General features: G+C 39.1%; 1 protein-coding gene across 1 annotated transcript in view; it reads left to right on the top strand.

The window, feature by feature from the left end:
• Nucleotides 1-12,311, top strand: part of LOC111873828 (wolframin) — a 15,981-nt gene extending 3,670 nt beyond the window's left edge. The window contains exons 2-9 of the mRNA XM_023868818.1: nt 1,086-1,190; nt 2,321-2,440; nt 2,559-2,655; nt 3,123-3,331; nt 4,360-5,591; nt 9,297-9,580; nt 10,370-10,531; nt 11,027-12,311. Of these exons, the coding sequence (XP_023724586.1) occupies nt 1,086-1,190; nt 2,321-2,440; nt 2,559-2,655; nt 3,123-3,331; nt 4,360-5,591; nt 9,297-9,580; nt 10,370-10,531; nt 11,027-11,402 (2,585 nt within the window). The 3' untranslated portion in view covers nt 11,403-12,311. The remainder of the gene's footprint in view (nt 1-1,085; nt 1,191-2,320; nt 2,441-2,558; nt 2,656-3,122; nt 3,332-4,359; nt 5,592-9,296; nt 9,581-10,369; nt 10,532-11,026) is intronic.
• The last annotated feature ends 965 nt before the right edge of the window (nt 12,312-13,276 follow it).

Here is a 13,276-nt window from a genome sequence, read left to right as displayed (position 1 = left end):
CGTATAGGATTTTGGTGGGAAAGCCAGAAGGAAAGAGACCACTGGGAAGACCAAGGCATAGGTGGGTGGACAATATTAAAATGGATCTTGGAGAGACAGGATGTGATGGTATTAGTTGGATTGATCTGGCTCAGGATAGGGACCAGTGGAGGGCTCTTGTGAACACAGTAATGAACCTTCGGGTTCCATAAAATGCTGGGAAATTCTTGAGTAGCTTCAGAATTGGCCACTCCTCAAGAAGGCCTCAGCTCCATGAGTGAGTAAGTAAGTAAATAAGTACAGTATTTACCCAAACTTAAACGAGTATATGCTTGACTGCTATGTTTTTTCATGTAGACAAATACAGATACATTTCACTGCAATAGAAACAAGTGCATGTCTTTACAATACAGTAATTGAAGTTAACTCTTTCTAAGGGACCCAACTGAGTGTCTCCTACTCCTCCCTCACCCGAGGACGGAAACAGATCCAGTTTCTGCAAAGTTGTGTTTTCTAGTTTCTAGAATACTGAATGATAGACAAAGTCCAAAAACCTAGTAATTCTGAGTGTTATACCCCAGCATCATAACGCTTTAGAATCTAAGTGGCCCCCTTGCGTGCATTTTTGTGTTAACATTCATATTTCGGTCTTTTTTTGTTATGACAATGTGTAGTTCATAGGAGGTTAGCAGCAATTCTTAAGAACATACAGTCTCCATCTTCAAGGCAAAAGTATGTTCCTCTGAACACTGATAGCCATATACCAGGCTACACAATGTTACAACTCAAAAAACCATTGTATTAATCTTTACTCAGTTGTCTCATACTGTGTTAATACAGTTTTACAGTACTAACTGGAAACATTTTCTTTTATATTTCTCCAACAAACCCAGATTCATTGTCACGTTACATTAGCTTGGGTGAGGTTACTTCAGTTTACATAATGTTGGGTGTAATGCACATAGATAAAGCAAGAATTTTGCAGTGAATACTCATATATTGGTAGGGAACATGAAGAGAGTATGTGCTAAAGATACTCGAGTACATGGTCACCACATTGTAAAGTTGCCCCAGTTTGACTAACTGTTGCTACTCCTACATCATAGATGGCCCTAGAGGTTCACTACGACGCCTTCGAAGTCAGCTGGCTGAAGATGGATGTCCTGAATCACAAGTTATACTGGCAAAACATCTACTTGAAGAAAAGTGTGGTAAGAATATTATCTTTATACATACATCAGCCCCTTAAAAAATAAACAGATATGTTCCTTAAATGTAATTTTGTAGGCAAACATTCATTAAGTGGGAACATCAATTTCACCAATTATCTTCTGTTAAAGTATTAATAAAAGGTAAGGTAAAGTTGTCCCTGTGCTTAACTAATTATGCACTACGCCATGAAGGCGTATGGAAGAGTGGATATATAGACCCACGTTTTCTTGACCTCGGCACTAGTTGGAGGTGAGTGGTCAGCTTCATGCCCCTGCCACTTTACCCCCAGGGAAAGAGTCCCCAGTACTCATTAAATAGGAGGTTGGGTGGACCCCAGAGCCAGTCTGAAAAAAATGGAGAAGTGAAAACTCTTAACCCTAATGGGACTTGAACTCCAACTCCTTGGTCATCCAGCCTGTAGCCGGTCGCTATACCAACTGCACTGTCTCAACTCTTATTAAAGTATGAATAAGTGTAGTTAAATTCTGCCACTACATTGCTATTCCTCTCAAACTCTAACTTCCAGTCATTAAAAATATTATGTTGACTGTCACAGAAAAGGAAATTTGCTGTTAGGTCATTGAAGTTATTTTCCTCTCAGGTTTCTATCAATGAAGAAAGATGAGGAAATGAGAAATGCATGCCACATCTGCCATCAGGGTAGAAATATGTATCATGTTATATTGTATATGCAGGTACCATTCCTGAAATTTTTTTAGAAAGGAAAGTAAATGTTTACTTGAAGAATGCCATCTTCTGGGATGTGGCATCTCGTGCATCTTGTGTGAGGAACGTATCATCTCCATCTTCGGGGTAGAAAAATTGCATTGGACCGCATAGAAAACATGTCGCTGTCCGTATTGTTGTAGGCTTTGCCTAACAATGGCTGTTTACTCACTGTTTACTTGTGTTGTCACTCTAAAGTTTGCTTGAATGTGGGCAGTTCCCACAACTGTAATCTTGAAAGGGGAAAAATATTGTTTGTAGCAGACAGCTGAATTTATTTTATTCTTGAATATGGAAAGTGAGTATTATGCATGATGAAATATAAACAGACTGGGAGTTTATAACCATCTTGTAATGCAGGATGATCTTACATTGTTTCTTATGTCTTTTATCTTTTTTTCAGAACTGGATGTGGATAAAGAAGAGAATTCCAGGCTTGGAGTATATTGGCTGATAAAGGCATCTGAACAAGGAAATGTAGAAGCCACAACTATTTTGAAACACTGTTTAGAAACAGGGCAAGGTGAGGTTTCATTTGAGAACACTACTTGCCTGAAAGACAATTTTAATAACAATAACAGTGATAGTAAATTTTAGTGACCAGTCATGAATGATATGTTTTTCTTTCATTTTTTATTTAGGAATAACAGAACATAATTACATGGATGTCAAGACTTGTCTGAGTATGTCTCAAGATGAAAAACTGGTGCGGAGAGCTGCTCGGGAAATGTTTTCCTGGTAAATAAAGTTTACTTATTGACTGTTATGTTGCTCTGTGACACTGTTTTTGAAGGGATTACATAGCATCAGGTTCAGGGAAATATTTAACTTGGTTCATCCTGGTCTATCACACTTGTAATAATATAAAAGATTATTAACAACACAGTGTGGCCCGAACAACTGGACGACACTAAAGAGTCGTATTCTTCAAACAACAGAACCCCAACATGGTATACATTCATCTTCCTTTAAAGAGAGGAAGTATAAAGGACATGAACCAAATTGGTTCTAGATTTTAAGAAAAAGTTTTTTAAACCATACTTGTAAATAGACTAATTATAATAATTTATAAATGTTTTAACAAATTCATGCACATCACAGTAGCCAATTTTTTGGCTAGCAGATGTCTGTTAGTCCCTCAAGATGAGCTTTTTGCCCCATAGAGTTAGTTACTGGAATACATCTTCCCCTTTGTTTGATTCCAGTCTCTCTTCGGGGCAGGATTTCATCACGACAGATCAACTTCAACGAAGAATGCAAATGGTAGAAAAGAATGTTGATAAAGGACGTGAATCAGCTGAAATTTTATTTGATGAGAATGAACAGAAACAGGAAGGTGAGAGTGATATTTCTGCCAGAAAGGAAGAAGGGAACCAGCAAGTACTGAATGAAATAGCTGAGGAAGCTAATGGAGGTGAGAAGAGACTGGTACTGTAATGTGTACTGTTTAAAATTATACTGCTGTGGAGTCATTAAAAGAACATTCATGAAACAAATGTAGCTGAACTGACACTTTTTAGACATTCCTTATAAAGTGAAAAATAGAGCCTTCTGTGGAGGTCACATCTGTCTACCAGTACTAAGGTCAGAACTGCTGGACAGGTATTTGCAGTTGGGATTACTGAGTTTTGGACTTTGTCCATCTTCCAGTATTCAAAGGACATAACACTTCAGAAACTGGGTCTATGATTGTGGCTAGTTCTCTGCTAACGGATCCAACAGAGTAGGTGTCTCCAACTTCATCATCTGATGATGGAAAGAGATAACCACAATAGACCACTGTAGGTCGTGGTGCAAGGGCCGGCCCACCCACAGATCCGGTTTCCAAAACGTTGCATTTGTTAATGTTCTTTAGAATACTGGACAATGGACAAGGTCCAAAAACCCTGTAAATCTTGAATATCATGCACCATCATCAGAACCCTTTAGAATTTTCTTAGATATTTTCAGTTCTTGTTTCTCTAATTTGAGCTGTATGTCTCACCCATGACCTTATATGCCCTGTGAAGATGTATTTTACCCATCTTACTATGAATTTTATTTTTTTTAATTTGGTTTCATACATTGTGACTTAAACAAGAATCTTGTAGAAATATATTAATGATATGCAAAACAAATAAACTCCATGGCCTGTAGTCCGCAAGCAATCTATACCGACCGCGAGACTGCCACTTGTCCGTGAAGTTAATGTCAACTTTAGTGAATCTCGGTTTTCTAGACTGGAGCCACTATTCCCTTGAAATAGCTCCTCAGTCATCCTCATGAGGCTGAGTGGATCCCGTTCCAGACCCACTACTTCTCAGAAAATCTGGTAGCGCTGGGAATCGATCTTTGGACCTCTGGATATGTAGGCAGAAACTCTGACCACTAGACCACAGAGGTGGTCATTAATGATATGCTGGCATGATTAATTGCATAGGATGTTTCATTTGCGCTTTGCAGACTGGATGGGCAGAGGAGAGTACACTGGAGAGAAGCTTACAGAAGACCATCTTGTATCTGCGGCAACCACGTATGCTCGAGGAGAACTGCCCCTGGTTCATCAAGTGCTAACTCTGACTGATCCACGACACCGAGATATTGATGCTATGAATTTTCTTCACCGGATTTTCTTACACCCTCTCATAACTCTACAATCTCTTTATGGAAAGTTTGTGGAAGCCCTTGCTAAGCGAGGTGGACCTGTAATATCATCATTGTTTCCAACAGCATTGTCACATTTTCAGACTTTGGTTTTGCTATTCATATATTCCATCTTGGGTACTGAAAGTTTAATCTTATTTATTCCGATGGCATTGTATTATGCGTCGTTTTGTGTGATGGTCGTATCTACATTTCAGATGTTAAACCGAAGACGTGAATTCAGTGATTTCCGAGTGTGGTCACAGCTTTTTCTTAGCTATAGTGGCGGAAATTTGAATCCAGAAGAAGCAGAATACCAGTATTGTAGCAGCAAATTAAAGCCATATGGTCATTTCTTTCTTGCTTTGTTAATTAACCTAGTTGTGTATCCTCATATAGCTCCTCAGTGGACACCACAGTCTGAATTCACAATACTCGCCTTCTTCTTAACAATCCTCACTCTTTATGCTTTTATGGATGATAAACGTGTTCCAGATTTTCTGGCTTTGTTCTCATTTGCCGTACATGTACTTGCCAAGTATCCGTATGAGACGGACGCCGTTGTGAGGCAAGGCTGGAGGTTTCTGGATATCCGAATTCCTACATTTGCCTCATATGTTGTTGGCAACGGCATAGAATTCTGTCTCAATTTTCGTGCCGTTTTCTACCTTCTTATTCCAGCTGTATTCATTAAAATTGCAGCACGAGACAACTGGCGTGGAACGTACAGAACTCTCATACCGCACTGTGTTACACTCTCATGGTGGCAAATGGCTGTGATATCCTCTCAAGGTGCAACATGGTATGGTCTGGTTCGGAGCACCCTGGCATTAGTTGGACTTGTCTTATTCTTGCCCCTGGCTGGCCTTGCAACAATTTTACTTCCTGTTGCTGCTGTAGGGAAGTATCTGGCAGATTCAGCCGTGTTGGTTCGTGTGACTGCTACGGTAACTCTGGCATCACTGCCTTTAGCGTTGTCATGGTATCTCAGCCACTGCAGAGCACATGGTACAGCAGGAGGATTCATCGACAGACTTATTACAAGGATCCAGGTAATGGTTTACATAATAGAATCATCTTAGTGAGTTGTGTTATTTACATGATGAAAAGAGTCCCCCTTTTTTTAATGGACCCTGAAAGTACGGCACAGTGTTTCCTTGAGATTAGTCTTAATGTTATTTTCCCATCTCTTTGGTATACCAGATGACCACTTTCAAGAGATCCCTCACAAAATTCTATGATTTTTTTATATATTTCCGTCCCTTCAAGCTACATTTTTGGTCCACCATAACAATACACTTCATATTTTAATGATTATCATTAATAAACCTAGCAGAACTTTTAAGTGTTTCTAAATAAGTAATACCTTGTGTGTCTCACTAATAATTGTGGCACAGTATGCAACCTGGTGCATGTGATATTTGGGTGAACTATTCAGTGTGATACAATTTCTTTATTAAAATCCGTCACAACACCACAGTATCAAGGTCAAGGTCAAGATTGGCTCGGCTACGTGTTTCAGCTATTAAAGCCATCATCAGGCAAATTACATGATTAACATATTCACACAACTGAACTACAGTACTGGTAAAACTGGATACATGATAATCATTACATTATAAAATGCTTGGCATAAACGTACAATGAACTAGACTATATAAGAACGAAAGTTAATGGGTAAAACAAGGTGAAGACTCTTCATGTGATGTTTTACATCATCAAGTCAGTTGTGGGTTGTTGCACTTTGGTTATATTCCCGCAGACATATAGCGGTATATTCTAGATTTTGTGTACATGTAATAAACTGCTTGGAGGCCCCTGGTATACATGTAGTATAGTTTTGATGTTAATTGTTTAGCCAGTGCCTCATCTTACACTGTAATTTGTCTGTTCGGTAGGGAATATAAACTGCAGTTTAACCTTGTTTTACCCATTAACTTTCATTTTTATATAGTCTAGTTCATTGTACTTTTATTCCTAGCACTTTATAATGTAATGATTATCATGTACGCAGTTTTACCAGTACTGCAGTTCAGTGGTGTGAATACGTAGGGTAGTCAAAACGTTCCCGGAATTCCCCTGAAGATGGAGAATGAGCAATAAGATAGCGCACACACTATTGTGGTGGGAAGTTCAGCATGTCTGCTCGCAGGAGCAACAGGTCTGGACAGGTTTCAGTGTGCAGTGTCGTTACTGTTCCATTTGAATTAGACATGAGTGTTGGTCATTCAGCACAATGTCGCAGTTTGAACAGCGTGCGAACATCAAGTTCATGTGCAAATTGGGAAAATCTTCAGAGACGCTATCGGTCCTGCAGCAAGTTTACAGTGATACTGCACCAAAGAAATCCACAGTTTACAACTGATTTTCCCGGTTTAAGAATGGGCAGGAGACATTAGAGGATGACCAGCGCAGCAGGAGACCTTCGACATCCAGAACCGAAGAAATGATTGGAAAGTGCAACATCTGATTCAATGTGATCAAAGAATGATCATCGCGGAGCTAGAGCAAGAAGTTGGTACTGTTACTGGCCATTTCCACATGCAAGTTTTGCAGAGGTTGCGCGATGCGGTTCGGAGGAAGCAGCACAACAAGTGGCAGGGACAGTAGTTTCTGCATCACGATAACCCACCAAGCCACATATCGCTTGTTGTGCAGCAATTCCTCGCCAAAAAAAAAACATTCCTGTCATCACTCAACCACTGTACTCTCTGGATCTTGCTCCGAGTGACTTTTGGCTGTTCCCTACTCTGAAAATGGGCCTCATGGGGACACATTTCGCAACCACGGAGGACATCAAATCGAATGCGATGGCTGAGCTCCGGAAGATTCCAAAAGAAACCTTCCACCGCTGCTTCCAACAGTGGCAAAATCAATGGAGCAAGTGTGTGTGTGCATGCAAGGGTCCTACTTTGAAGGTGATTAGGTAAGCGTTGCCGTATGTCCTACCATTAGAGTGCTATACCACCATTCCAGGAACTTTTTGACTACCCCTCGTATGTTAATCATGTATTTGCCTGATGATGGCTTTAATGGCTGAGCCAATCTTGGCCCTGACCTTGATATTGTTGTGTTGTGATGTATTTTAATAAAGAAATTGTATAGTGTGACATGTTGACCCCTACCTCCCCAGCGGCACGTAGCGGTAACGTAGAGCTCGCGTAATAGGCGAGTCATCACGCCGCCACTCTCCCGCGGTGACGTCACGAGCGGAGCCGAAGTTAGCCGAGTCCCCGCATCCTGGTAGCTATGCAACGCGCGGTGACGCCACGGTGACACGGAACCGCTTCCTACTGTGACGTGGCACACAACAGGCACCACTGCGGATATATAAGGGAACTGCACAGCAGCTACCAGTTAGTTGTTATGTGGCTACGGCAGAGTTGTAATGCGACAGTCGCCGAGTGTGTTATCAACAGTTCTCCAGTCAGCCGACTACAAGTTGGAATATGGCAGCCGTCGCGGAAAGAAGAACCGGACGTGTGTGTGAGTGTGTAATTGGGAGTGTGTGATAGAGTGATACATAGCTCCCCTACTGTAAACGTGTAGACTACTGAAGTCAGAGTGAGCTGATTTGTGCATAGGGTTATAAATCGTGAAACCCTGCAACCGTAGTTACAGATTAATGCGATTAGTGTTATAAAGTGTGAAACCCCGCAACTGTGTGATAAGTAATTGTAGCCGTTACTTGTAGATTGTTCAGTAAACCAATTAACGATCTCTACGGCGTCTTCAGTAACGCAAGACACGTTACAATACTATAACACAACAGGATGCACGAAATGAAAATTATTCAGTGTGATATTAAGTATAGCATAAATTATACTGAATCATAAATCTTACTGGAGATTATTGTCTTCTTGGATACAATACCATGAAGTTGGGCAGATGTTTACTGACATTAAAAAGGAACATACTGTCTCCATCTTCATGATAGAAGAGTAAGCCAAATATGGAGAAATGTGATTCGGATATAAGAGTGATAACCAGGCTAAGAGCCCTGAGTGAGCCAATCAGAGTAGGGAAAGAAACAGGGACCAAGGTGCATTCTTTGCTTAAGTGGAAAGATGGGAGAAAAATGGCTCTTGAGTGACCAATGAGTGGCTTACCCTTCTGCTTTGAAGATGGAAGTGGCATGTGCCTTTCTAATGTTGGTTAATGTCTAGAGACTACTCAGATCTTATGTCTGTTATTCTCTGACCAGAAACATGCTAGAAGTATATGAAGTTAGTTGGATTTATTTATAACGAAGTAACATAATAACAATATGAGAAAAGTAGATCACATAATTAATTATGTGGTATCCTAATTAATCAAATTATATTGTAACATGTTTTGGGTTTNAAGGTGCATTCTTTGCTTAAGTGGAAAGATGGGAGAAAAATGGCTCTTGAGTGACCAATGAGTGGCTTACCCTTCTGCTTTGAAGATGGAAGTGGCATGTGCCTTTCTAATGTTGGTTAATGTCTAGAGACTACTCAGATCTTATGTCTGTTATTCTCTGACCAGAAACATGCTAGAAGTATATGAAGTTAGTTGGATTTATTTATAACGAAGTAACATAATAACAATATGAGAAAAGTAGATCACGTAATTAATTATGTGGTATCCTAATTAATCAAATTATATTATTTCTGTTACTGTCTTTAAATGCATTTCATTTCCTCCCAGAATCATAATGAGGAAGCTTGTCTCTGTGGTAGAACTGATGTGGAATCATGTAAATGCAATGCTTGTCATATCTTTTCTGTCACCAGATCATGCTTGGTGTAGTGGCTGCACTGTCAATGCTATTGCCAGCACTTTCTGACCTCAGCAGACAGACAGATGCCCTTGTGGACTATTCAGAAGGTAGTGGAGGAAGGCTCACCTGGGAGCAGTACCAGAATCATTGTCACCAACCAGCCTGGGAACAATCATCTGTCGCCTTGGTACAGTTACGCTGCTCTCACCTTGTTGGCACACCAGTTGGTTGGGATGGATATGTCACAGATGTTAGGATAAGGAGCATCAGTAACACCTTGGAAACAGTTTTTTCTAGGTGTGTACACACATGCAGTTACTATGGTTATCACATAGTATGAAATTATAATTCTGAATATGGTAATTACAATGGCTGGAGAGTCTGTATAGAGCTACTTGAAGAATGACGATCATAGAATTTAATCCCATTCAGGACATGGGTGTATGTCCACTTTCTGGTGCATTTGCTTCCCATCACTTTGCTTGGTACCTGCTTCACACTGGTTTCTTGCCTGGCTTATTCTTCAACCCTGAAGATGGAGGCCGCATGTTCCTCTGAAGCATTTGTTGACTTCCAACAAACAACACTGTGTTATATCCCAGAAGACAAAGCTCTTCAAGGAATATTAGCTTTGTCATATCTCTGTCAATCTGTTTGTCAACATGTTAAAACGTGAGAACCCTGAAACACATTTTCATGAGATATGATATTGACAAGTTTTACTAAAATTTGTAAGATTTGAGGTTTTCACAGTGGTGTCTATGAAGAATGCTGTCTTCTGGGATGTGGCACCATGTAGATCTTGTATGAACCTACGTTTCGGAGGAACGTTGATTTACACAAGATCTACACAGCACCACATCCCAGAAGATGGCATTCTTTACCAAAATTTATTGACACATTGCAGTTTTGATTAAAACTGGACAAAAATAATAACTGTATTGCATCCTGTGGGAAAACAGGAATGGGAAATTTGGCTTGATGCACATGGCACCATTAGACATAATAGCATACCCCATTAATTTTAGGGGCATCACAGTGTCATGCCATTAGGATGCAGCGTAAATTTCACTGGAATGTTCGCAGGTTACCAACACCTCTACAGGAGGCTCTAACCTGCTTTTATGGCAATAGATATGATCCTGATTGTGATACAGAAACTACACCAGAATCTGCCCTGGCGAGTTGCAAACTACTCAAAGATTTAAAGCTGAGCCATTCAAGCTGTCATCTAGAGGCCTGGAATAGGTATGAATCTCATATTTTAAGCGCATTGTTTAAAACCGTGTTTGAATTAATATAAAATATTAAATACATGAATGAAAGGGCTTAGAACTTTCAATTCCGTGCAATTTTTAGCCTACTTCCCTTATTATGAAAAAAAAATAGGCTTATATGATCATCATGCCCTCTGAGTGTCATTATATATCCCCCTATAAATTTTGAATGGCTGAACCAATCTTTATGAAACTTGGTATGGATGTCATGGCACATGAGCCCATCCCTGTGCCATACTTCAGGAATCCCATCCTGTGTGCCTGTCCCCCTGTCACTGCTGCAATGGATACACAGAATAGAAGAATTGTTGGATATGTTTCCTATTCAGTCTGCATCGTATCAAGGAAATCAGGCAATTAGTTCTTCCCAGAACATATTTATTTATTTATTTATTATTTAAGGTATAGTAGTTTTTGTTGTTATTTTTATTAGCATTGTCATTTGTATTAATTTTTCTTTTCACAGGTATAAATTTGAAGTTGGAGTGAAAATGAAATCAGGGATGTGGGGGAAAACAGCTGAGGTGACACTCATTGCAGATGATTCATTTCGTAACTTCACCTTGGCACTTCGTCCTGGTGATCGAGTGTGGTTTGCTGGTTATCTGACGAGTGGTAGTGGGAAAGACGATAGTGACAATTTACTGGGTGGATTGAAACCACAGGTGGACCTGGAAGAAATTGGATGTTTGGGGTGCCACAGGAGTGAACTTCAGATACATAAGAAGGGTGGTGGTGCGACATTAAAAAGTGGAAGTCCTACTTCATTAGTAGCATATGGATACGCTGGTGTAAAATCTGTATTGAACTTTATATTCAATCCTTTAGTGATATTCAAATGAAAAAGATTTTGTTATTATGTAAGTGTGAAATATTTTCATAGATTGTATGGTTTGATGTAACAAGATATTAGCTTATCCTCCACAAACTGACTGATCTAATAATACATATGGCTGTATATATTCTGTCATAATAACTTATGTGGCAATTTCAATTTCATAGTAATCATATATTCCTTGTCTTAACCATTTCACTGGAACTATTCTGATGCACATAATAGCAGTGTGACCAGAAAAAGCACACTGTCTTATTCGGATGTTCTGCCATGCAGAAATGCAATATGGCTGAAATAATTCTTAGAGAAGTACACGCATTATGATCAGAACACTTCTGCCAAATATACAGGATGTTGTAACTTTTGTCTTAGGAAATTCCACATGAAAAGCAAAAGGAACATAAGAAATTAGTGGCATGAATTGGAGTTTTATTTTAAAGATATAGAGAAATATATATCTTTATATATGCATGTCTGAAATGTTCAATGATATCCACAGCCAGATGTCATTTCTCTTGCGAACAATGAAAGAGTTAGACAGTGCATGATATTTGAGGTTATTGCCTTCTTGGATGTAATTCCATGCAATCAGATAGGTACCACTGTTTCAGAAGAACCTGTCATACTGAACTATATGGAATCACATCCCAGATAATAGTAATCTTTAAATTTTAACGACTGCTAACTTGTATGACACCACTTAACAGCATTTCTGTGCTGTTTCATTTAAGTTAACTGTATCTGTTGACCCAACCATTTCATGTTCTAATCTGGCCACATTTTAATGCACTAATGATCCCTACCACATCTGCATGTAAGAAACAGACATCTGAGTGACAAGGATTATTGATTGATTCTCAGGTTTAATGATACCATTTCAACTGCAGATGATATATAGCCCTGAATAGGGTGGGAAGATAATCATTAATGGTGAACAGATAAAAATTTGGAAGATAGTTTTGACATGTTTCATGTTACCAGCCCAGCTTTTGTCTTGATAAACTGAGGAAACCCATAAAGATACGTCAGGAAAACTGATAATCTGGATGAAACTGGAACCAGTCCATTGCATTACTGCTACAGTAACCTGCTCAGAGATGAGAAACTCATCTACCAACAAGTGGACATTAGGAACTGACTTTTAAATGTTTTTATTTCTGTGTGTGTTTTGTGACATTTGTGTATAAATGTGCAATAACTTTGTAAAGTCCTGTCTGGCACATTAGAATATTGAAGGACTTCATATGTTTACGAATCATGAATGTGATGTATATGTTAGCTCATGCAGAATGAAGACTCCTGAACAGACTAAAAAGAAAAATAATAATAAAAGGTTATGGAGAGTGCAATCATGCACTAAAATCTTGTAATACTGTATTCTCTAGCATTAAATGTTCACTTACACAAAATGGAAGTAATAATTTCTGTTCAGAAAGAATTGTAATTTATTGAAAAATGAAGATGATAACAGTGAATGTAACATTGTTGAACCAGGTACTGAAATTAAATGATACGAAAATATCAACTGACAAAACACAAGCCAAGGGAGTACATTTGGGGACATGAATCTAGATAGCTTTCGTAAAATAATGTTCAGAAATACATATTTCAATTCATAGTGGTTAAACTGCTGATAAAATACAATATTGGGACTTCGAGAGGCAAGAGACAAATAAAAACAGTAGGAATGAAATTTAAAGACCCTAGCTATGATGGTTGTACTGAAAGTCATGAGCAACAATTTTTTTGTAAAGTAACATGCTTTCTTAATGACAAACCAAATACACCACCACAATCTACAGACCTTTCTTTATTTTTCCACATAATCGCCACTTCTTTGTACACATTTCTCCCAGCATTCTGGGAGTTTGAAAATTCCCC

Source organism: Cryptotermes secundus, unplaced genomic scaffold (assembly GCF_002891405.2).
Source record: "Cryptotermes secundus unplaced genomic scaffold, Csec_1.0 scaffold215, whole genome shotgun sequence".
NCBI classification, from domain to species: Eukaryota; Metazoa; Arthropoda; class Insecta; order Blattodea; family Kalotermitidae; genus Cryptotermes; species Cryptotermes secundus.
This window is presented reverse-complemented; position numbering and strand designations above follow the sequence as displayed.